The following is a 25,938-nucleotide window of genomic DNA, read 5'->3' on the forward strand; positions in this document are numbered from 1 at the left end:
ATAAACCCTCTCCCTAAATTAAATAAAATTTGGTCAAAAAATAAATAAATTAAAGGACATTTAAGTATATCTCACTTATTGCTTAGATAGTGTTGATGCTTTTCATACTTCATGACTAATTTACAACTAGAAGTGCAAACTTCGGCACATTAATGTTGAAATTGTTTGTTCCCCCCCCCCTCCCACTTGTGATCGAACTGGTCCGTATTTGGCCCTTGAACTGAAATAAGTTTGACACCCCAGTTCTACATGATTCAAAGTTCACTGATGTGCTTCACAATGCTTTCCCTTTGTCTGCTGTTACTGGTGGTTTCTAATCCTCTTCATCCTGCATCATTTAAAAAAAAGTTTTTTTCATCCCCCCCAAAAAGCCTATAAATAAAAAGTCATTCAGTTTGAATCAGTGCATGTGTGACTGACAATACGCAGACACTGATGGATGAATCATTGATGGTTTGATTTTGATATGTTTATTATCTGCAAACCCATAAGGCAGCATCTCTCCTCCCTTTGCTGGTGCTCCTTCCAGGGTCACGACAGCTGTTTGTAAATATAGCTCCCACTAGCTGAGTAAGTGTTGGCGGGGACCCCACAGATCAATGGGGTGGTGTATAGCAGATACTCATGGTAAAGCTACAGACAGATGGAGGCTCTCTGCAGGGCTGCCGTGACTAGTTGCAGCGTGTGCCGTCACATGGAGAACCTTCCGCTTCTCTGCTTCACCTTCTCTGTGATTTCTTTTCATCTCCAGCTCTCCTGAACACACTCTTATATTAATCTGCTCATGCATTTATCATTTCAGGATGAAGTCTTCTTCAAAACTGAGAAAGAATGGATAATCTATGATAACTTATTAATGCATGGAGGAGACAAAAGCTTTGATGGCCAATAGGGTATAAGACTCTGTGGGCAGGAATAAATACCGTAACCTTTGGATTTTTTTTTGGAAATGTCCTTTCACTTTTTCAACTGAAAATAATTGTCATTATTTATTGGTGTAAATGTTGTCCTTTTGAAAAAGAAAAAAAAGCAGAGTTTTATGGCGAAACTTTGACTCATGTGAAGGTGCAAAAACACGGGGAGAAACAGAAAACTCTCGAGATTTAAAAGAAAACTGTGAAACTAATGAGGTGATGTTGGACTTTTGAAGAAAACTAAAGTAACAAGAAGAAATCTAGACATAAACTCCATTTTCCAAAGAAAATGCAAGTGAGGATGCACAAGCTGAACCCCTCGGAGTCAGTGCAACGCTTTGTAGTCAGTAGTATGAGACGCTATCCTTACTAATAAAGGATGCAAACACACATGGTGAAGAAAAAAAAAAAATCACAAAAAGCTTTGTAAACTTGCACATCACAGTGGATTTTTAAAAAGTGTAAAAAAAAATTTTTTATATAAAGTCCAACACTTCTTCCACCAACACAATACAGAAAAGTAAAAAGAAGTTGTCTAATGCAACCGACACCCACTAAAAGGTGCGATAATCAAAAGATAATCAACATATACATGATTAGCAGAAGTTAAAACATGATATTTATCCCCGACAGAGAGTGAGATGGGACAAAAGATGAAGATGCAAGATTACTTAGGGTGAGTTGTCATTATATTTGGTTCGGAGACAATGACTCTACCTATGGAGATGAAGATGATGAGGATTTTCCACAAATTAAACACCACATGACAGCTAAATTCTAATTTTTTCCTTGTTGTTTGTTTTTGTTTTTCATTTTTGATTAATGTTTAACACACAACACACTATTAATGCATTGTTAATACGTGATTCCATTCCCATTTCCATTCCCCCCTTTAACCAAGAAACCTCTTGGTTAAAATAGCGTTCAGGAAATGGTGTAATCAATCAAAATGGATAAGTCTCCACTATCTCATCAACCACTACTGGCTCCTCCTCATCTGTATCATAGCTTTAGCAAAGGTCAGTACCAATGTACAACAGCAGAACCTCACGCAAAGTGATAGAATAGCAGCTCTTAAAACCAGCAATATTGTCATAATATTCAAGAATATCCAAATACTGTCGTTCCGCTAGCGAAGAACAATTGTAATAATGTGAGTTTTTGCGTGTGAACAGGCGATCAGCTATTGCCGCCAAATTATCAGTATTGCTTTTGCTTTGTAAAAACCCGCAGCCATGCCACCAATTGTGATTGGCAATAGGCCAGCAAAGGTTCAAGTATTGACTGTGAAATTGAATCCCACGTGCTTGGAGTTGGAATTTTCACTAAAAACCGGACCCTTTACCCCAGTAATTTCTCTAACAGAGTGAGTTATCTGCTGATAACACATATGTCTGCTTGCCCATGTATCTGAAATTTGCAACGCTGAGGCATCAAACCCCAGGTTTTCAACGATGTTTCCCGCTCTCTAAGCGCGCAAAGATTTTGAGACATTTTTTCTGGTGTCAAATCTCTGTCCGAATACTCGTCTATTAATGGTGATGTATTCACATTATCTGTCTCACCGCAGTCCCTATCAGTCTCCTCATCTAATGGCTCTTTAAAACTGTCTTCACTATTATTCAGCCTAATGTTCAACTGTTCAGTGAACTGTTGAGTTGTAGTTATAGACTTTATAATGAATTGGGATGTAATGTCTGGTGGTGGTTTTGTGCCTTCAGGCAAAAATTGCCATTGGTTCATTTGTTGTGGAGCTCATTTCCACAACCGCACTTGTATGAAAGCTGTTGTCATCACTGCCATTGAAACTTCCTTATCTATCACTGTTGTGTTTGTAGTAGAATCTATCTTTAGAAATAGTAGAAATTCACGCACAAATGTCTTGTTTTGTGCTTGAATGATTTAATTTGTTCTTGAATTATTCATTCATATTTTTTGTAATTGAAGACACTTTTCTTTGTATGTGTCAAACATGCTGAATTGGTTTCTTATTTGCAAAAACAAAAAGCATTAGTTTGTAGATGATGTTTTGTATCTGCAATGACCACACTGTGCGCATGCCCCGTGGCCGTGACACAAAGTTTTTTTTGTTTGTATTTTTTATTTTTTTTTTCAATTATTATTCACAAACAATATAACGTGCAACGTACTCAGTAATACATCAATGCACAACATTTACAAACATGAACTAAATACACCACCAGTTCAACAACCAAAACGACATGAGAAAGAGCACAGAGCAGGAAAAAATAAGAGATAAAAAATAAAAATTAAACAAGAACATTGTACAAATGAGTATTTAAAAAATAAATACATTTAACCGTCAAAATTGCATATAAACATTACAATACCCCCAAACCTCTGCCTTTTCCCAGTTCTATCTGTATTTAGCTTATACATTTTCTTTTTCTTTTCTTTATGTTCACTTCTTCAGCAAGTGCCAGATTGTGTACACGTATTGTTATAGCATAATATTAAAAAAAAAAAAAAAAAAAAAAAAAATTAAAAGTGAGGGGAGGAAATGTATGAAACACGATCAATTGCTTTATTGTTTAAAGCCTCTAGGTGGCGCTAAAACTCGCCCACATGGACCTTTATCTAGCGTCACAAGACCCGGAGCGTTGTACCAAAAGCCAATAAAAAGCTTATGTACCGAGCTTACATATTGATAAAACAGTCAGAGCCGATTTAAAGTGGTATATCGTGCGTTGATATGTGATTTTAGAAAGCGCCAGGGACAAATTACAACAGGTTTCCATTCATTTTGTTGACGAGGGCTTGCTGTGTGAGCTTAGGCCTCTGTGATGACACTAATACATCACAAACAGCTCAGATGACGGTGCAGTTCATTAGGACTGCACGATCACTAAACACACCGCATTTTATCTTTGGATTTTCTGCTTTATAATTAGAATAACCAGTCAAAAAGGTTCCTTCGCGGAGCGGCCAGTCAAACCAGCCGAGCTAGGCCGCATTTATTGTCTTCTCAACCTAACGCCAATTCCTTGTTCCCGCCTACAAACGGCCTCTCTTGTGAGTGGCATCGCGTTTCACGAATCAGCGAAGCAGACGTTACCGGCTCCTGCGGCAAAGAGCCAATCAGCGTCGAGGACCCTCGGAGAGGCAAGCCGTGTTGCTGTCTGTGGTAAGAATGTTAGTTCCTGCTCTTCGCTGGTCGTTTCCTGTAGCAGTACAGTGTTGTGAGACGGAGAAAGCCATGTGTGTCGACGGAAAGGTAAATTTAGCGCCCCGAAATGATCACTGAGTGAGTCAGGGTAGTGGATGGGACCGTAATTATCGGGCATTTTCACTGTAAAACAGGCGCAGGAGCGAGGAAACAGCATTGCGGCCTAACCCGTGTCCTAACGTTGTCGGGCAGTGGTTATTGTGGCACGTTGCTTTGGTTTGGTCCGGTTTGTTGACGAGTTTGATGGAGTCCGGTACATTCAGCGAACCTTGTTAAGTGACCTGGGAGGCCGTGGAGCCACCAAACGCAGTGTGTAGAGTGGGTGAGAATGTGTGTGCGGGGCTACATTGGCTTTTAGTCGTCGGCACACTTTAGTGGTGGTGGTAGCTAATGCTAACCCCAGGGTTCAGTGGGAGCTGAGAGGAGAGCATCCTGCCTGCCCCAGCATCAGTACCATCCTCACCCTCACCACGAGTTTCATACACTTCTTTCACATTGTTCATCACTCTGCTCTGTGTCATCTATAAGACATGTTAGACCCCTCTCTGAAACCATATGTGACCATTATGTACACTTTAACACCACATGCATGTCCACATTGAAATGTCTCTTTTCCATGCGAATGTAACCTTTGGCTCTATTTCATTCTCTTCTTAAGCTTCATTACTTACAACCGTCCCTAATTTTACCAATACATTCAAATGATGCACAACAGCTGCTAAGATAGGCACGTGTTTATGTTTTTATTGTTTTTTTTATTACACTTCGTACATCTTTCCATCACTTGTTTTGTGCTTTTTATTAACATTAAAAAAGAAAAAATCTTTTTTGGGTGTTTACATTTTCAGGAAAAATTAGCAATAATAAATCATCAGCTAAATGTAGAGACATTGAAATGTATCCTTAACCCAAATGTTTTGAGAAAATATCACACAGATGAATCATAGTTTCCTGTTAAATGGGTATTGTTCCGAAGGCGTAAACTAACTCGTGTTTCCTCATCGACTGATCTTTTACATTATTCAATCAAAGCAAAAAATATTCTGCAAGGGCCAGACATTGTTGTCAATAAAATTGAGTGCGTTTAATAACCTCTGAAAACATCCCCTGCAGACCAAGAATCAAATGACGCAAACCACACTAAAACCAAACCAATGACCATTGGAATCAGTGTGTGGCATTTCCAATTTTTTTTTTTTTTTTTTTTTTTAAAAGCACTGGACAATAAACAGTACAACAGGCAGAGAAGGCAGTAGCAACATCATAAAATTAGGATAGTGTCTATTCGTACGGTTGCCGTACGGACAACCCCCGGTGCTATTTGTACGTTTACCGAAGTACACGTATGTATCGTCTTAGGTTTAGTTTTAGTCACGTGACTAAACTGGCCAATGAGGGGTGCTGCGTACGGATACAATGTCGGTATATTGATACGGCAATCGTACGGATAGCCACTGCCTAAAATAAACATTAAACTATGGACACCATGCAAAAGGCAACAAAATAAACAATACAATTCTAAATCAAGTCATCAGAAGTACTGTTTTGCTCCGTATAATAAAATTTTCAGGCTTTACATTTTGCAACCAGGTGATTAGACTGGAAGATGGAAGTTGGGGACATCCACCTACTAAATAAATAGCATACAGAGCAGTGAAGCTCTGACTAATTCTTTACATGCAAGCAGATAGGCTCACATTAAGGTTTTTATAAACCTAAATACCTCCAATACACTCACTTTAAATGTCTCAGATTGTATATTTCCTTACCAGTTGTGGTTTAAAAACACTTGTGTTGTTGTGGCTGTTTTAATCTGATGTTTTACATTACACATATGTATCACACTTGCATTTAAAACAAGATGCATGACGTTTTTTTCTTTTTTTGTGACGTAATACCTTTGGCAATTGACTAGAAAGCTGTCGACGTGTGCACAGGTTTCTTCATACCAACATCCCAAGCATAAACAAACAGATTTTGGCATTGATAGTGTGAAATCTTGCGGCACTGCACAGTTCTGCTCGATCCTCGATCTTGCAAGATTTGAGTGGACTGTTTCGACTTCTCAATTCAACCGATTCTTGACATAAAATGCATAGCGTGTTAAGGCAAATTATGGCATCAAAACAGTAGTTTGTATGAGATAATTTTAAATAAACTGATTCCAATGATGTAATCACATGCTAAACAAATAAAAACTTGCATAAATGAAGTTGCCAAAATAAAAGCTTAGGCCAGCTGCCCCTTTCTTCCAGAAGTAAGTTTCAACTCTCAGTGACTACAAGAATTGTATAACTGCTTTCATCCTGTACTTTGTCTGTTTTTGTTTTGGTTGTGTGTTTCTACTTGTATTGTTGGACTTGTAATTTAAAAAAAAAAGATTTTTGAAGCTTATGAATTGATTTAGAATTGTAGATGATTAGAATCGCGATTCTTATATGAATCGACTCCCCCCCCCCCCCCCCCCCCCCCCCACCATGTTAAATAAAAAAAATATTTACAAGATTCAAATTAAATAATTCCGATTAAGATTTTTTTTTGGCATATTTTGGGGCATGTACTTCCTTAGTAATTACTTCCAATTAGGGAAAGCATATAAAACAGAACTGGGTACAACTTAAAGAGAATTTGGGGAAATTTGAAACTGGAGGGCTCAGTTTTCATTGAGTATACGTTGGATTTCAAAGCACATAAATATACACAGGGTCTTAACTTGGGCAACCTTTGATTTAGGGGCCATGTTAGTGTACAGCTATATGCACTTTATCCCCTGTGAGATAATTCTATTATAGGTATTTAATGGACTAAAATTGATATACATAAAGTGATTAAATATAGCTTCTTCAATGTGATTGAGTTGCATAAAATTTCTTTAAACTACTGTTGACGTATGCCTCTTTTTCTCCAGCTGTTTATCGAAAGGTTTTGAAGAATTGGACAACATCCATTTAGCCTTCTTCTCTGAGTTTCTTCTACCCATTGCCCGTCTTGGGCAAGATGGCAGACCCTATTATGGACCTTTTTGAGGACACACCTCTTTTTAACCTGGACGCATTGCCAGATGACTCTTACTCTCAGGGCTCTTCAGACCCTGTGGAGGAAGCGCTGAAGCTGGCCCTGGGTCAGGTCGATTCACCCTCCGAGCCTGGCCCAGAACTCACAGTTAACACGGGCTTCGGCATCCCTGTAGCAGCACCTGTCGTCCCGGACACTACCCATGTTCAAATCTCCACGCAGCAGCAGCTAATGGAGATCCCTCAGACTATGTCCATAGCAGCATCTCCTTCCCTCACCACAACGCTCACTCCTGCCGCTGCTCTTGCTGATAATTTACCTCAGATTCAAACCCAGACCAACATCAGCACGAGCGGAGCTGTTCTGCTAAGCTCACCGATGACTGTTTCTCCAGCCACCACCACTGCCACCACACAGCATATGACACAGATAACACACCAGCTCACTCCACAGCAGCTAGCTGCCATCACGCAGCAGGCCGGCGGTAAAATTGTCATCCTCAAAGGGCCGCAGGGCCAAGCCCAGTTGCTCCACACTGTATCGGGGACCACTGGCCAGACCGGCGGAAAGGTCATTCGCTTGGTGTCTGGCACTCCTCTCAAACAAGGAATGTCCATAGTGCAGGGTGGAGCCGTCCTGAACCAACAGAACCCAGGACAAGCTCAAATCAAGGTGGGTGCTGCTGGAGTGCAGAGGCTGCTGCAGACGCCCAACGGGCCAGTCAAACAAGTGTTGTTCACTTCCGTGCCCCAGCAGGTCCAGACGACGCAAGGCCAGCCTCTTCAAGTGCAGATAGCTCAAGGCCAGACCCAAGTCCAACCTCAGATTCAAGTTCACCCGCAAGGACAGACAACACAGATCCAGCTGCAGCCAGCAATGGCACAAACACAGGTAACTACTGTGAGATTGGTATTCATCTAAAAGTAGCTGCATTTTCATGTTCACAATTCAGATATTTTCTCCTGCCATAACAAATATCATTCTGTGTTTCTTATGTCAGGGTGGTGAAGCAAAGCGCATCACGTTGGTTCTTCAACAGCCCTCTCAAACCGGGGCTGCAGGCCAGCAGCATGTGTCACAGGTACAACAGATTCAACCTGCACAAGGCCAGCAGCAGCAAACCACGACCCCGACCAGACTAGTGCTGGGTCAGCTCCCTGGTGGCAAACTGGTTCTTCAGGGAAGCCAGCTAGCAGCTCTGACCCAGGCTCGGGCTGCAGGCCAGGCTGGAGGTCAACCTAAAGTCCTCACTATTCAGCTGCAGGTGCAGCAGCAACCCAATCAGCAAGGAGGAGTGAAGGTGAGGAATACATTACTAATGATCATTAGTAATGACTTGATTAATCACCTGCCTATTAGCCAAGATTCAGTCTTTGGAACAATTTTAAATGAATTTGTTTATGACTATTCAGCCAAATGTCACCGTGTAACAAACCTATAGAATATACTGCTGTTGTTTTATTGATATTATAATGTAGCAGGTTAAACATTTGTTCTGGTTATTCATAATCAATATTTTGATGCTCTGTATATCTTTTTTTAGCAGCTATTAAGTAACACGTCTGAAAAAAGCTGTAGTGCTGCCTCGCATTGTAAATAATTTAATAGATTTAAAGTGAAACGCGTGTGACGTTGTGATAGTCACAATCTAAGCTCTTACTGCATTCTTTTGGTCAAGTCTGTGTAAGACGGTCATGCTTGTATTCACCATCGTGAAAAATTTGTTAGCAGATTTTTTTATCAACCTTGTCTAAAGTATTCATTAGGTCTGATTGCTTATTTAAGAATCACTTGTGGGACATCAAATATAAAGTCAAAAGTGAATAGTTTTGTGGCTTCCACCACCATTAGGCTGCTACAAGCCCTTGGGGTGCATGGTCAGGCACTGCGACAGACAATTAAATCAGCCCCTGATTTGGTCTGAAAGAAGCAGCCTGTGGATATGGATCAAGCGGACATGTTCCCAGGTCAAGGTATGCGATCAGCTTTAGGCTTGAATAGTTGACTCAGGGAAGAGGACCCTCCCCCGCCTTGCATAGTCCTGTGGGCTGCGTCATTGAAACAACCAGGCTTTTCATGATTGGCTGGGTATAAAATAAAATAAAAGAATAATAACACTTATGGGGCTTAGAATTTATTAAGGAGAAAGAGGGTGTTTAAGAGAGCAGAGGCAAAGAAATTGCTTTGACCAGTACTTGCGAATGAAGCAACAAGTCAAATTAGTCGTTTGAAGCACAGCAATGGGAACAAAACAACAGTTCGCAGAGCTTCAGCACTGATGTCACTGAAATGACGGTGAAGGACTCACCCAGCCACAGAGAACATCAAAGGAAGAGATCAAAGAGCAGACACTTCCTTGGGAGAAAAAGATCAAAAGGCACAGACAGAGTGTAAAGTGACCTAAAGCTGCAGGTAGGAGAGAGTGGAAAACAGTTACGGGATGCAAGTTCATGCTTGATCACCCTGTAGCTGGCCACCTTCGATGAGGGTGTCTAGTATTAAAAAAGCAGAAACACCCCCTGATTCAATGGAACTCTTATGATGATGCCTAAAAAAAGTTTCTTACTTCCCATATCTGAGATACAGCTCCCATGCCACTCTCAAATGTTAAACCTCATCTTACTACCATCTTTTGGCAAAATGGACAATTTAACATCACATCACATATTTATTGATTCTTCTTTTTTTTTGCCTTTTTAAAAATGTATTTTCATTCAAAGCAATGGTGTATTGTGCTTCTTTTTTCCTTCCAGTATCAGCTGGTGTCAGGAGCTGGTGGTACTGGCAGCCCTCAGGTTTTGCAGATATCCCAGGGACAAGGGGGGCAGAGAGTTGCAGTTCCACTCAAAATGCTTCTACAACCACAGGTACACCGTCACATGTCTAAACTTAACATGTTTTGGTTCACATTAGACAAGAGTGTAATATATTTTTTTTTAGAACTGAGAGAACCTTTTGATCTATTCAGGCAGGCACAGCTACGTCTGCTGGTGGCACCGTCTCTGTGGTGAAGGTCATCAACTCTTCAACAGCCGGTCCCTCTGGTACGACCACCACTACGTCTCAGGCCATACGCATCACAAAAGCCCCTGGAGAGTCTTCCTCTGTGCGTCGGGTGGAGATTCTTTGCAAGCAAGAAAAGGCTAACCGTATCGTGGCTGAGGCCATAGCTCGGGCCAAAGCGCGAGGTGAGAAGAACTTACCCCGAGTCCTCAACCAGGATGAACTTCCAAGCTCAGAGGTGTCCCCGGAAATGGTGGGTGTGTTGGGTGTGGGCGCTGGCAAGAAAAAAAGCACCGGTGGAGGAAACAAAAAGAAGAGTCCCGTCGGTGGAAGTGCAATACTCAAGACTGCAGGAGGCGGCGACAAAAAGAGCAAACTAAAGACGACTGTGGTGGCTTCAGGCGGCGTCACACCTGGAGCTGGGAACAAGAGCAAAAGCAAAATGAAGACAAAGTAAGTGTTTGGAAGTGTTTAAATGACCTAATTGTAACTTTTTTTTTGTCTGCTCATCTTTCACTGCTGCACCCTCTCCCCCTTCAGCACTATTACTCTAGTGGGAACAAAAAAACGAAAAAGAAACGCGTCCTCGGACCACTCTGATGGCGAGCTCAGCCCTGCCTCACCTGCTGCCCTGGACGATGACATGATTATGGTAAAGGACCACATTAATGACACAACAAATATGCAAAATTCTTCATGTCAACTTTTTACAAGTCAGACCATTAACACTGGTTCAATAGTCCAGTCGATTGAATGGTTTGAGTCAAAGTATTTAGAAGGCTCGTGTGAAAATGTCGTTGGTGATATTTATACTATATATTGGTTTTTCAGGGAATAACGTTTTCTAATCCAATTTTCATTCTGATAGATGAAGTGCAGAACCTCGTGTGTAATTACCTTTCAAATATGCTATTTATAAGGAGCCATCCTTATAATGAAAATCTGTAATTTGCAAAAGCCTGCAGATAGGCAGGTTTTTGCTTCGACAAATTATATATATTTTTTGTCACCAGGCAGCATGCAGTGTTTAAAACTAGTTTTTCTTGTAAAAATAATAAATCATCTTGAACACAAACTGCATGCCCTAAAATAGCTGCACAATTGCATGTCTGCACCATATTTAGTTATGTTTTTAAATCTGCAATATTGTGACACTTGTGACACCACAATCTTTTTCCTTTTGTTGCATTTGATGTTTCACATTTCTTAGCCTCAGTGCAGTTACAAGTGTATGAAAAATCAGACACTGTTGTTTTGCAAGAAACCAAAGCTGTAAATATGTAATTGGGATCCATTGGATTTAAATTAAAGCAATTTAAATGTTTGAATTAAAATCTTTCTAAGCTACATACCTCATGTGCTAATCTTTTGGGAACCTCATATCTGGCTAAATAGTTAGTGGTGCTGCTTTGAACTAGAGAAATGTAAAAAGTTGTTTCCTCAAACCCAAGCTTTGTGAGTTTCAAGTGCTAATGTTTCCTCCTACAATTACAAAAGGATGTGATATTTCTAACTGAGAAGAATTACTCCGATTACAATGTAAACCTAGTTATTAAATGTAGAAGAATACATTACAACTGTAAAATGAAAATAAACATAACTAACTTGACTCTTTCTTCTGGCTAGAAGAGGCGCTCCAATCGTGTGGTGAAGAGGAAGAAATACACAGAAGACCTGGATATTAAAATAACAGATGATGAGGATGAACAAGAAGACATTGATGTCACTACAACCGCGGCAGCTGTGGCCTCCATCAGTGGTCTGCCGATGCCGCAGGTGAAGCAGGAGATTGAACTGGATGGCGACGGATTACCCAGCATGCAGTTCTTTGTGGTGAGCATTAAAGCTTTCATTTCAACAACCGGCATACACTATAGAGAGTATAGCAAAATTCTTTTTAATAATTTTTAACATTTTCATTTATGACCAAAGTAGTATAAGATCTCAACTTTTTTTTTTAAATTGTAGGAAAATCCAAGTGAAGAGGATGCTGCAATTGTAGACAAAATACTCTCGGTGCGATTGGCCAAAAAGGAAGTAAGTGCGATTTTTTTTTTTTTTTCATGCATCATTATAATAGATCTCATACATTTCTGTTAAGAGTCAATTTTACCTGAATGTCTGTTCTTCTCTTCAAGATCTCACATGGCCAGTACACTAATATTGAGGAATTCTTTGTGAAATACAAGAACTAGTAAGTCTGAGTCATTATCTGGATGCAGACCGTTTGCACTCGTGTAATCAAACAGATTGTGAACTTCTCGCTTTTCTTTTCAGTTCATACATGCACTGTGAGTGGGCAACGTTAAGTCAGCTGGAAAAAGATAAGAGAATTCATCAGAAGATCAAAAGGTTCAAGGTTAAGCACGCACAGATGAGACACTTTTTCCAGGAGGTCAGTGGATCAAAGGGCAGCCCTGAAGTTATCTGGTGTTCGAATGTCATTTTAATATTTCATCACGCCTTTTCTTTCTGTTCATTTTCAGGAGGAGGAGCCTTTTAACCCAGATTACGTCGAGGCAGACAGAATCCTGGATGTTTCCCACAGCATCGACAAGGACAACGGAGAGGTGAGGGATGAAGTGTTGTCACGAAGTTGCCTTTCTTTAATTGGCCACGGATGAGCTGGATGGTGCTAACTTGTGTTATGCTGCTTCTTCTTTTCTCACATAGCAGAAAATAATCAATCCCTTTTTTTGTCTCTCTCTCATTTTTTTTTCAGCCTGTCATCTACTACTTAGTGAAGTGGTGCTCTTTGCCGTATGAAGATGCAACCTGGGAACTTAAGGAAGATGTCGATGAAGGCAAAGTTGAGGAGTTTAGCAAAATTCTAAACAGGCAACCGAGACTGAAGAGAACGGTATGTCAAAAGAACTTATATTAATTAATTGATTAATTAATACATTCACAAGTTCAACCTTGTTGTTAAATGCAGACATGTTTAATGTTTGCATTTCCTCAGAAAAATCATTGTGCACGTTCAAATCTTATTTTGATGAACAAAAAAAGCCAGTTAACACAAATTTACATGCTGCAATGACCAGCAAATTCCTGAGCTTTTAACATGATTATCATCATTCCTCATTTCAGATACAGGAGTTCATTTTAAAGTCAAAGACACTATTAGTATTCACAAGATAAAAGCACATACATATAACACGGATGAAAACAGTTATTATAAAAGAATTGTACTTATGTCGCCACAAAGATGACTGGTAACACGCACAGCTTTGTCGCGGATTGTATTTTTTCCTCTTAGTTTTTCCCCCTTTTATTCTTTATTAACTTGTAGCGTTATTTAAAAACAAAAATTAATCAACACAATATATATATCGGTGCATTTTGAATTTTTTTTTTTGTAAAACTTGTTCTTCCCTCTCCTCCCATTAGCCTCGTCCACCTGCTACTTCCTGGAAAAAGCTGGAGGAAACCAGAGAGTACAAAAATGGCAACGTACTCCGAGAGTATCAGCTCGAAGGAGTCAACTGGTTGCTCTTCAACTGGTACAACAGGTATTTACTGCGTTTGATTTTCCTACGCATCACAATTCATGAAAAATCACGTTTCGTCATTTAGTCTGTGTTTATTGGTTGCCAGGAGAGCAGTGCATGTTTGAATGCATTTTTCAGTACAAAATGTGGAGTTGTTTTAAAGATCAACCGCTTCATTTTGGTGAAATACATTTTTAATACATCAGCTTGCAAAGACATTTTGGACAATTTGCTACTACAGGCCCTTTCCTGTTCCGCTGGAGAAAGGGAAAATGACAGAGAAAACGTGAATATATTGTGTAGTTTTAAATTGTTGTTAAAAAAATTCTAAATTTTTCCAAAATCCTGCAATTTTTCTCAAATTATTCCACGAAATCGCCCCAATTTAAATAGAAGTTGGTCAAAAAATAAATATCTCAAAGAACGTTTTAGTATTTGTCACTTATTGTTTTGATTTTGTTAATGCCTTCTATACATGTCTGATTTATAACTGGAAGGGCACATTATTGTTGAAATTGTTTGTTTTCCCCATCACAATTGTTTGTTTTCCTGGTCCGTATTTGGTCCTTAAACTAAAATGAGTTTGACGCCCCTGCCATCAAGTATCTTTGGGATGAATTGGAGCAGAGCCCAATGAATGCATTTTTAGATAAATGTCCATCAGTTCCCATAAACAAGCATAAATCTTGTAGAAAAAATTCCTAGAAGCGTTAAAGCTTTTAAAGCAGACCTTGTATTAATCCTTAATGAAGTAAGAATTAAATGTCACTTAAGTTCACACGCACAGAACAGCTGATAAATAAATACCTTTGACAATAGTGTCATATTTGATTCCCTCAAAGCACTGCTTTCAGAGCTACTGTAGACCCAGTATCTTATTACTTGTTGCATAATTTGGTCCACTCACTTGAAAGGAAGGTATCAACAATAAAATGGAATTAAATGAGATGTTTATATCCTAGCATCAGTCATGACTTCCATAAAAATCCTGATTTAACTATTTGTTCTTTCCTAAATTGAATCTGATGTTTTGATGGTTTTTATCTTTCAGGCAAAACTGTATCCTGGCAGATGAGATGGGTCTTGGAAAAACTATTCAATCCATTGCGTTACTGTCAGAGATTTATGCTGCTGGCATTCAGAGCCCATTCCTAGTTATTGCTCCACTTTCCACCATCACCAACTGGGAGAGAGAGTTCTCCACATGGACCCAAATGAACGCCATCGTCTACCACGGCAGCCTGGCCAGTCGGCAAATGATCCAGCAGTATGAGATGTACTGCAAAGATGAGAAGGTACCATATGGTTGTAGGAAGAATCTTGAATGTTCAAAGACAGTGTGAGCTTGAAAATCTAAATATTTACTTTGTGTGCAGGAGCATTTGATCCCAGGTGCATATAAGTTTGATGCCCTGATCACAACCTTTGAGATGGTGTTGTCCGACTGCCCTGAGCTGAGGGAGATCTCCTGGCGTTGTGTGATCATTGATGAAGCTCATCGTCTCAAAAATCGAAACTGCAAGCTCTTAGACAGCTTGAAGATGCTCGATCTGGTGAGTTTTCCACTTCTGGTGCATTTCCAGTATACAATTCCCTTTGTCTACTGCTGACTTTTATTCGTTCTTTCTTTTTTTTTCTCGTGTCATTGTTATCTCTTAGGAACACAAAGTGTTGTTGACTGGTACTCCTCTTCAAAACACCGTGGAAGAACTTTTCAGTCTTCTTCATTTCCTGGAGCCTGCTCAGTTCCCCTCGGAAATTGAATTTCTTAGAGACTTTGGAGACTTGAAAACAGAGGAGCAGGTATGGACAAAACACAGTCCGCACTAATAGAGTTTATTAAGAGTATTAGAGTGGTGATCATCTATATTTCATGCCGAGCTCAAACGGGTTTGTTTTCAACCTTAAAGGTTCAGAAGCTACAAGCAATCTTAAAACCCATGATGCTGCGAAGGCTGAAGGAAGATGTCGAGAAAAACTTGGCACCCAAACAGGAAACCATCATCGAGGTGAGTTATCTAATGTTTGACTGAATAGGTCTAAGATGTTTTGGCCTTTTTAGGTTGAACTGCTTATTATAAGTCCTCCTACATTACAGTTAATTACTTCATGACCTCTCTCACTTTACTGTTTGCCTTTACACCATGATTACAATCCACGTTTAATATGTAATTTGTATATTGGTGTATGTATGTATATATGTTTTAATTTTGTATTTCTTTTTTGATTTTAAAATAAGTTTTGTTCAACATTTTCATTGTCTTTTGATATTGTTTTTTTGTGTACTTTGTTTATGTTATTTTTCTTTATAGCAAAGGTTAATTAAGTGCATTTTATTTGTTAGCCCTTATATTAGATTGTTTGTGTTTATTGAAAGGAGTGGAACTCTTATAAAAGCCCTTTGGGCTTCGTTCCCTCCTTGCACCTTTAATATTGTTTTTTTCTTTAATGTGTGCCAAATAAATAAATTAAATTAAAAGGTTTAAAATGTTTAACGGAGATGTAAGGTGACTTTTAAAAGGTCATTACTCATTATCTGGCTTGTAGTAGATTATTACAATAAGGTTGTGTTTACCATGAGGTTACAAATCTGTGATTTTTCTGCACTCTTAGGTTGAGTTGACAGATGTCCAAAAAAAGTACTACCGAGCCATCTTGGAGAGAAACTTCAGCTTCCTCAGTTTAGGGGCAAACAGCAACAGCAACGTCCCAAACCTGCTCAACACGATGATGGAGCTCCGCAAGTGTTGCAACCACCCCTACCTCATCAATGGTAACATGATGAATTACCATTTCGCTCATTTGTGTCCCCGTTTTGCTTTGTACTTTTTCAAAGGCTTATCTCTGCGTCTTTGAAAGTAAAACTTCTTTTATCTTTGTATTGTTAAGGCGCAGAGGAGAAGATCGTAACCGAGCTGCGGCAGGTGTACGATCCCCAGGCCCCCGATTTCCATTTGCAAGCCCTGATCCGGTCAGCTGGAAAGCTGGTGCTGTTGGACAAGTTGCTGCCTCGTCTAAAGGCTGGCGGCCACAAAGTGCTGATCTTCTCCCAGATGGTGCGCTGCTTAGACATTTTGGAGGACTACCTCATCAACAAGAGGTACGACATGCACAAATATCCAACCAATTCACCCCAGCATGACTTTTATTGCATGAACCGTAACATTACCGTAACACTTTACAGATACCTTTACGAACGAATTGATGGCAGAGTGCGTGGAAATTTAAGACAGGCCGCCATCGATCGCTTCAGCAAACCCGACTCTGACCGGTTTGTCTTCCTGCTGTGTACCCGCGCTGGTGGCCTGGGTATTAACCTCACTGCTGCTGACACTTGTGTCATTTTTGACTCAGACTGGAACCCACAGAATGACTTGCAGGTATGACTTTCATCAGTCAGTAGCTTTTTCTGCTTTAATTGCTACAAACTTAAGCTGAAATCCTGAAATCTTTGAACTGAAGCAGCTTTCAATTTAAATTGTTGACACTTGTATTTGCCTCATTCCAGGCTCAAGCTCGTTGTCATCGTATCGGCCAGTCAAAGGCCGTCAAAGTCTACCGTCTCATCACCAGGAATTCCTATGAGAGGGAAATGCTGGATAAAGCAAGTCTAAAGCTTGGTCTGGACCGCGCTGTCTTGCAAAGCATGAGTGGCAACAAAGACAGCAGCGTCAACGGGGTAAGAAACCTCATTACTGTAAAATGTCTTTAATGTGCTTTAATGTTTTGGTTGCTGAATCACTTTTTTTTTTTTTTTAAACAATTGATTACATTATGTATTTTATTTTCTGTATTTCTCTTTGCAGATTCAGCAGTTCTCCAAGAAGGAGATTGAGGACTTGTTGAGGAAAGGAGCCTACGCCGCCATCATGGATGAAAACGACGAGGGCAGTCGATTCTGTGAGGAGGACATTGATCAGATTCTTCAGCGAAGAGCCACAACCATCACCATCGAGAGCGAGGGCAAGGGCTCCACATTCTCTAAAGCCAGCTTTGTAGCCTCGGAGAACCGAAATGACATTGCACTCGACGACCCAGAATTCTGGGAGAAGTGGGCCAAAAAAGCCGACATTGACATGGACACTGTCAATCGGAAGGTATTAATCATCTTGTACTTATAATGCTGAAATTTTGTCAAACATTTTAAGTTTTTTGTAGTGTTTTCATGTGAATAAGTCCGGTCCATATAGTTAGTAGCGTGTTAAAAATCATTAATATGAGATGCAAATGCTGAAATCTTTCTTAATGTGTGACAATTTATTATCAGGACAGATTTTTTAATCTGTAGCATTTTATTGTTTGTCCTCTCACAGAACACACTCGTCATCGACACTCCCAGAGTCCGAAAGCAAACGCGTCAGTTCTCCACATTGCGGGGTGAAGGCGGAGGCTTATCAGATCTGGAAAGTGATGATGAATATCCACCTGCCAATTCTCGTCACTCACGCTCGTCTCGAAGAGCTGACCGACACAGCGGCGGAGGTTATGGTCGCACGGATTGTTTCCGGGTTGAAAAACACCTCCTCGTTTACGGGTACAAAATTATTACTTTGCCGATTGTCTTGTTAGGGTTTATGTTTGTTTTTTCTTCATTGTTTTATTTTCTCTACAGTTGGGGTCGCTGGAGAGACATCTTGTCTCACGCCAGGTGTAAGCGGCGCCTGAGTGAGCGAGACGTGGAGACGATATGCCGCGTCATCCTGGTGTTTTGTTTGATTCACTATCGTGGAGACGAAAACATCAAGAGTTTCATATGGGAGCTCATCACACCACCAGAGAATGGCAGAGAGCCGCAGACACTACTCAACCACTCAGGTACAAGAGTCAATTTCTACTTTTAAAATAACTTTTTCCAAAATACAAAACGGCAGAAATATTTCACTTTTCATTTTCCTGCCCAGGTCTCTCCATCCCTGTCCCAAGAGGCAGGAAGGGTAAGAGGGTAAAGACGCAGAGCACGTTTGATATCCAGAAGGTGGAGTGGATCCGCAAATACAACCCTGACACTCTGCTGCTGGACGACAGCTACCGCAAACATCTCAAACACCAGTGCAACAAGTCAGTGAACTCCATTCAGCCATATGTGCTAGTGTGTGTTTGTCATCATTTTTTGGATTTTAATTGTAACTTTTCTCTCAGGGTGTTGCTGAGAGTACGCATGCTCTACTACCTAAAACAGGAAGTGATAGGGGAACATGCCGCAACAGTCCTGAATGGAGCTGACATCAGGTAAAGAATGCTTGCACAATCAGAACTCTACAGAGATGTTCACTGTGATGTGATACTAACACACCTTTTAATCCCAAACAGGGATGTTGACATATGGATGCCTGAGTTGGAGCAGCAAGAGGTTCCTACCAGGTGGTGGGACACTGTAGCAGATCGCTCTTTGCTTGCCGGCGTTTTCAAACATGGTGGGTTTGGTTGTTTTTACATGTTGTAATTTTCGGGGCTTCCATGTTAGTTGTTGCTTTGGGGTATTCGTATTGACGCTGCTTTTCTTAATTCGTGACCAGGTTATGAGATGTACACCACTATGCGTGCTGATCCCTGCCTTTGCTTCCTTGAGAGAGCTGGTCGACCTGATGACAAGGCCATTGATGCTGAGCAGCAAACGGCTGATGGGGAAATAGGAGAGGAGTAAGTTTTTATCTGTTTGAAAGCTTTTACACTTGTTTGTTAATTAGAGCAGATTCAGCCGAGACACGTCTGATCTTTTCTATTTGTTTCTCCATTGTGTAGCACTGAATATGATAAATACTCGGAGGATCCAGAGTTCAAGCCTGCGTCAAGGCAGACCAAAGACCTTTTTGAGGAGGTACAAGTTTGAGCAAAGTCTTCACATTCTGAATGTTTTTAATTAGCCTCGGCTGATGCATGTCCCTAAATCTTTCTTTTTCCTCTAGCCTGATTCCATTAATGTGGACTGTGAGCTGTCTGTGGACGACAAAGCGGGACCACTAATTACAGAAAGTCTTTCCATTCAGAGCGTTGGAGGTGACTGGCCCTCGGGCTCGTCGCTCACAGCTCGATTAAGGCGCCTCATCACAGCTTTCCAACGTAGCTACAGGCAGGAGCAGCTTAAGATCGAAGCCGAGGCAAAGGGCGACCGCAGGCGGAGGCGATGTGAGCAGGCCAGCAAACTGAAGGAAATCGCACGGCAGGAGCGACAGCAAAGGTATGATGCAGGACAGAAACTTTATCACTTCTTTGACTTAGAAATAGTTTTGAGATATTATCAAATTTGATCCTGTAAGCTTTTCAAAATGTTTAAAATATGAATTATTGTGACAAAAATGTATTTAAAATGTAATCCAAAATTCTGTTCCTTGTGTAGGTGGACAAGAAGGGAAGAAAGCGACTTCTATCGAGTTGTTTCCACTTTCGGGGTGGAGAAGATTAAGAAGGAGCCTGGACTTCCCGAAGGAACCCCAGAGTTTGACTGGACACGATTCCGCACTTTCGCTCGTCTGGACAAAAAAACAGACGAGAGCCTCAGTCGATACTTTCGCTCCTTTGTCTCCATGTGCAGGAGGGTTTGCCACCTCCGACCAGGCCATGACGGTAAGATGCATCTTTCGGTGTGGTCGATTTTTTCATCCATTTTTAGCTGTTGTACTAGTTTACAGTGTGTTCTGATGCCATACTTACGTCAATATTTTAAACTTTTTTTATTAAAACAAAAAGAACACGCACATAAGCGCTCATGGCATCACTGAAACAGAAGTGAAGTATTTTTTTGTGGAAGATTTTAAAAATTAGGTTGCTGGTTATGGACTATGTCAAGCCTAGGGTTAGGCATCGTTTGAATCTGAACAATTCAGATTCTTCGTTTCGATTCATATTCTTAACTATTTCCGATTCCAATTCTTTTAAGAAGCATGGTCGAAAAGCTTACATGTTTTAAATGAGGTCGCTAACCAGAGGTCTTTCTTGGTCAAATAGTCTGAACCTCTCCATGAATTTTAATCCTATGAACTTTTTACTTCCTGAACTCACAGAGAGTAACACTTATGGTGGATTCTTCTTTGTTGGTATTCGGTGGACTGGGCATCGAAAGCAGGAATCGAAATTAAAATTATTTAACAATTCTGGGAGAATCGGAAAGTTAGTCCTGGGACAAATCGATGCTCGATGCCCAACCCTAGTCAAGCCATCTTTGTACTTTTGCTGAGCACTTTTTTAAACCTAGTATCATGATGCTTCTTTGGAAAGAGAGTGACACATTCTATTTTAAATGACTCTAAAACTATTGTGGCTTTCAAAAAGTCATTGCAACAAATGCTTTATGCTTTTGTCAAATCCATGAACTGTCCTGTCTCAGGACTGAGTTATAATGTGTTCAAGTGTAATGTTGTCTACATAATGCTTATATTTCTGCTGTTTGCGTTTTCCACAGATCCTCCTGAGAGCACACAGATGGTGGCCCCCATCACAGAGGAACGTGCTTCCCGGACCCTTTACCGTATTAGCCTGTTGCGTCGCCTCCGTGAGCGCGTGCTCCCTCACCCCTGTTTGGAGGAACGTCTACCTCTGGCTCCATATACCTCCGAACTGCCCGCCTGGTGGAGTTTACCGGACCACGACCGTCAGCTGATGCTCGCGGCCTCTGTGCACGGCGTCAGCAGAACAGAGCTCTCAATCTTCCCAGACACACAGTTTTCTTTCACTCAGGCCCGGGACGAGTTCATCCAGACCCAGCAGTCTCGACCGCCACCTCCCCCTCCCCCACCTCAGCCAGTACAGTATGTGATGGTCAACCAATCCAGGACTGACGACCTACTAGGAGTGAAGGAGGAAGGAGTGGATGAGAGCGCTCGGTTGCTTGGTGGTGAACTTGGGGTGGACTTGCAGAGCACTCCGTTAAGTCACCATGATGACAAAATGCACAGTCAAGCCTGGGACTTCAAGAGGAGCCGGGAAGGAGGAGAAAGAAGGAAAGCTGACGGAGCTTCAGACTCGGATTCAGATTCTGATTCAGGTTCTTCTTCCTCCGGGCGATCAGGAAGCAGTGATGACAGCAGCGAGGATGAAGGAGAACGAAGTCAGTTTGTGATGGAAAAACAAATGTTGAAGGGTTTGGTTTTCCATTGGGATGCACCAAAATGAACATATTTGGCAGAAAACCGACACACCAAAATTAAAACATTGCAATTGTATGAATTAATATTAATGCTTCAAAGAATAAATCAATTGAAAATATGAAAATATTTTTTAGCACTGACATTCCAACAATGCACAATATAAAATAAAATACTAAAATGTTTAACTTGACCCCACTCATACATTAGATAATAATGTACAGGCCTAGAAGTGACTGATCTGCTAAAAGAGAGTCAAATTAAATGAGTTTTCTTGTTAAGACACAAAGTGCATTGAAGTTCTTGATGAAATTTAGCTTCTTAGTTTATTTATTTTCCAAGCATGTTCTTGGAGACTCGTTTCGGTGAGAAAAGTGTCCCGGCCGAAAACCGAAAATGTACTTTTGGTGACCGTAATTTTGGTGCATCACTAGTTTTTTAGTCCATATTTTTAAAGTTTCTTCTTTTCTTCTACCTCCTAACAGGCATGAAGGTTAATGACGTGGAAGAAGACAATAGTTTACTGTCGATGACGGCGTCTCAGGACGGCCTCCCTCCTCCTGATCCTCTCAGGGTTGACTGGCCAAAGGTGCATGTTCAGGGTTTTATAGAAACTGTAATCTTGTATTGCCTTTATTTTTATTGTTTAACGTGTCTTTTCTCTTGTGTCCTAGGATCGTGTGTTGATCAACCGCCTGGACAGTCTTTGTACTCTTATCGTAACGGGCCAGTGGCCCACAGGTCGGCGCTACGTGCCTGAGGCTCAGCTCTTTTCAAACTCTGAGGCAATGGGGGATGATCTTTCTTACGCAGGAGTGATCCGTAAACCCAGTGTTATGCCTGGTGTAGAGGGAGAGGATGGAGAGTTTACAGTAAAACTCCTCAAGGTAGAAAACGATACAAATGTAAATATCAAAGCTTTCTTTTCAACTTTAGCTGACGTGTTTTCGTTACTATCAGGAGGAGGGTCTAAAGCTCACGTTCTCAAAGCAGGCTCTAATACCAAATGGGTCCAGTGGAGAGAGCAGCAGTCGCAAAAAACGCAAAGTCCAAGATGTAAACACTCTCAAACTTTAATCGTCTTTTTCTCCAACATGGTTTCAAATTTGTCAACTAATTAATATAAATACTCTCAGTTGTTAGACCACGATGGACTGGATCCATTGGATCGTATTCCTCGGCGCAGGGATCTTCCCACTTGGCTTAAAGAGAATCCAGAATATGAGGTGGAGGGCGACATGTTGGAGGTAAAATTAGGAATTTTGCATTCATTGTCCTCAGACTGATTGTGAGATTGTTGCTGGTTTGTTTTTACAATAATGCGTTTTCTTGTTTCCTCAGCTTCTTGTAAACAGGAGTAAGAGAAAGAGAAAGAGGAGGGCAGATAAACCCCTGACAGGCAATGAGAAGGTCAAACTCATCAACATGAGGACAGGAAAGAAGGTAGGATGCCATTGGTCATTTGGATGTGTCCGTTTTAAAATTCCCAAGATCCCATTTCCGTTACAAGTTAAGTTATATTACGTTTCCTTTCTGTTTCATCATCTTTCCCTTTTTAAATGACTTTACTAGCTATTAAACTTACCAAAAATGCTAATTAAGGTTAATATAGACAACTACTGTTATTAATTTTAACTTTTCTATGCTTCAGATAATTTCTAAAATCAGGATGATTATGCTAGAATCTCGAGATTACAGATGTGTAGAAAACGCACCCTGGATTCTAAAAAACTTTTGAAATGTGACTCTCAGGTTGGAGCTGCTTTCTGTCCAATGCTGCAGGACCTGAGAGAATATCTAGAGGAGAATCATGACTGTGCTGTAGCACCTGATTGGTCCGAAACAGTGAGAAACTCTGTACGTGAAAATAAAAACAGTGCAAAGTGTGACTGTTGTTAAACAACTACAATATTAGAACTGAGACTAATTTTAATTTGGTCCTGTTGTCTTCCAGGGTTTTCTGCCAGAGATTCTCTTCCACAGACTGTTAACCGATCACTCTGAGATCCCCAAGAAAAGTCGCCGCCGTCATCACCACCATCACCACCACCACCACCATCATCATCACCTTCTTCACCACACTCCAGAGGCCACACCTGAAGAGCCCACCTTGGACGGAGTAGAGGAGGAGACTCTGGTGTCAGACGGTGCTTACATGATGGACGAGGAAGAACTGGAGGCCTCCCATCACTTCCTCAGTCCGGACTTTGGTGTTAAACTGGGAGGCAATGACAGCCTATCCCAAGGTGACTATGACAGCTCGGATCAAGAGGCGCTGTTGGATGACGTCATCCTAGCGCAGAAAGACTCTGATTCCTCATCCAGCTCAGAGGATTGACTGAACCAGGCCTGGAACTGATTTAGTCCCCTTTTCAAAGATGAAATCATCGTAGTCCTCATGTCATGAGTTATATTTACCATTATGTAAGAAAAAATATGTTTTTGTGTTGCTACTTTTATTCTTTTATAGGATTTTTGTTTTTGTTTTGTTTTTTGGTCTGATTTACGGAGCAGGTTTGCACCCAAATATGTTTTCATTCTTATAATTATATTTCATGTCCCTGGATTTTTCTTTCTAACTTCTGAGAAATGACAGAGCTGAACTTTAATTCCTCGTCGATCACATCACTCTCCTCTTCCGAACCCCATACCCACCCACCCACCCCCCATCATCACATTCCCTACCGTGACCAAAAGGGGACTCCTGCTGTACAGATTCTCTTTTATCTGAAAACCTCAAAGCTGGTCTTCTTCTGCTACATGAAGATGAACACATGCTCACTCAGCAGAGCCAGACCCAACTGCCCCCTACCCCCCACCCCCACGCTTGTCTCTTCTGTCCGGATGAGTCTGTGAACTAAGTCGGGATGCAGTGGGTGGATGTACTTTTGGTGTTTTCAATTTGGGGGGGGGGGCATGTGAGGGAGGGCGAGGGGAAGTGCTGTGTTAGTTACTGAAGCAGAATTAGGAGGAGGACTGCATCATTGTAGAGCCAGTCAGTGGTGAACCTGTACCACGGTGCAAAGATGATGGCAATGAGTTACATTTGTTCTATGATCTGGCTGTATCTGTGATATCAATTACAACCTAAAGTGAAAGCATGTTTGTGTGTTGCAGTTTTCACTGAGCATATTTTAGGAAAAATTGGGTTTACAGTTTTTTTGTATATTCTGTCATATTGAAACTGTGAGTTTTGACACTTTCATTATGGGACATAGCTGCTAAATACAGCCAGTGATATCCTGCCAGAGAAGGTTGAATGTGCTTATAATGCCACACAAAAACCACACTTTAAGGTTATTACTATATACAACAACAGTTTACAGCACATGTGTCAAACTCAAGGTCCGGGGACCAAATCCAGCCCTTTAGAGCAGGGGTGTTAAACTGGTTTTAGTTAAGGGGCCAAATATAGAGTAGTTTAATTTGAAGTGAGCCAAATACTTTATGCAGAAAAACAAGTCATTTCAACATTATTTTTGCCCTAGTTTATAGTTCTATCTATACATAAAATACAAAATGTGTAAGAAACCAATGATATGCAAGCAATAAATGAGAGATATCAGCCCCAACAGGATCTTTACTTTAAATGTTCTAGATTTTGTGACCAATTACTATTTAGTTAAGGGAAAAATGATGTCATCATTTGAGAAAAACTGAAGGATTTTGTAAGAATTTTGAGTTTTTTAAACTGTCTAACATTAGGACTGACTGCGATCATGAGATATAAGCACTGGAAAAACTGAGGCAGCCTCTGTAAATATTGATGAGTTTCATTTACACAATGTTCTGTGTTTTTACTGTAATTTTTACTTTCTTTTGCAGCAGAAAGCAAAAAAGTCAGAGAAACTGTGAATTATTGTGTAAATTACCAACTAATTCAGTTGTACATATCTCACCTAGATATCTCCAAAATAATACACAAATTCAATGAAACTCCACAATATTTGCCGGGCTCACATTTTCCTCATGCTTATATCACATGATGGCAGTTGTTTTTTTTTCCTCAAATTGTTATAAGAACTCTTCACGTCTCCCAAATCCTGCAGTTTTCTCCAAATTTGTCCACAGAATTTGCCCAAATCACAAAAATGTGGTCATTAAATCAAATTATTTGAAAGTAAACATCCTGCTGGGACTGATATCATCACTTATTGCTTTGATATTATCAGTGCCGTAAATATTTTATAATTCATTTATACGTGGAAATCTAGAACACAGAACTAAAATGAGTTTGATGACCTTGA

General features: G+C 40.6%; 1 protein-coding gene across 4 annotated transcripts; it reads left to right on the plus strand.

The window, feature by feature from the left end:
- The first annotated feature begins 4,038 nt into the window (after positions 1–4,038).
- On the plus strand, positions 4,039–24,792 carry chd8 (chromodomain helicase DNA binding protein 8). 4 transcript variants are annotated; one of them, XM_028472116.1, is made up of 40 exons: positions 4,039–4,149; positions 7,010–7,788; positions 7,870–8,007; positions 8,117–8,416; positions 9,870–9,983; positions 10,085–10,572; positions 10,660–10,771; positions 11,746–11,952; positions 12,088–12,156; positions 12,258–12,313; positions 12,397–12,514; positions 12,606–12,689; positions 12,842–12,979; positions 13,510–13,631; positions 14,662–14,905; positions 14,987–15,163; positions 15,270–15,413; positions 15,521–15,619; positions 16,224–16,383; positions 16,500–16,710; positions 16,795–16,990; positions 17,119–17,289; positions 17,417–17,707; positions 17,924–18,144; positions 18,223–18,425; positions 18,512–18,668; positions 18,750–18,839; positions 18,921–19,024; positions 19,127–19,250; positions 19,353–19,428; positions 19,517–19,788; positions 19,948–20,174; positions 21,010–21,654; positions 22,177–22,280; positions 22,366–22,578; positions 22,652–22,747; positions 22,828–22,938; positions 23,033–23,134; positions 23,444–23,548; positions 23,646–24,029. In XM_028472116.1, the coding sequence occupies exons 2-40, from the start codon at positions 7,099–7,101 to the stop codon at positions 24,027–24,029; spliced, it is 7,563 nt and encodes a 2,520-aa protein (XP_028327917.1). In that variant the 5' UTR covers positions 4,039–4,149; positions 7,010–7,098. The 4 variants fall into 4 exon arrangements, with proteins under 4 accessions (XP_028327917.1, XP_028327918.1, XP_028327915.1 ...); XM_028472117.1 differs by having other exon boundaries at positions 7,873–8,007; XM_028472114.1 differs by having other exon boundaries at positions 7,010–8,007; positions 23,646–24,792.
- The last annotated feature ends 1,146 nt before the right edge of the window (positions 24,793–25,938 follow it).

Source organism: Gouania willdenowi, chromosome 17, assembly GCF_900634775.1.
Source record: "Gouania willdenowi chromosome 17, fGouWil2.1, whole genome shotgun sequence".
Classification (NCBI taxonomy): domain Eukaryota; kingdom Metazoa; phylum Chordata; class Actinopteri; order Blenniiformes; family Gobiesocidae; genus Gouania; species Gouania willdenowi.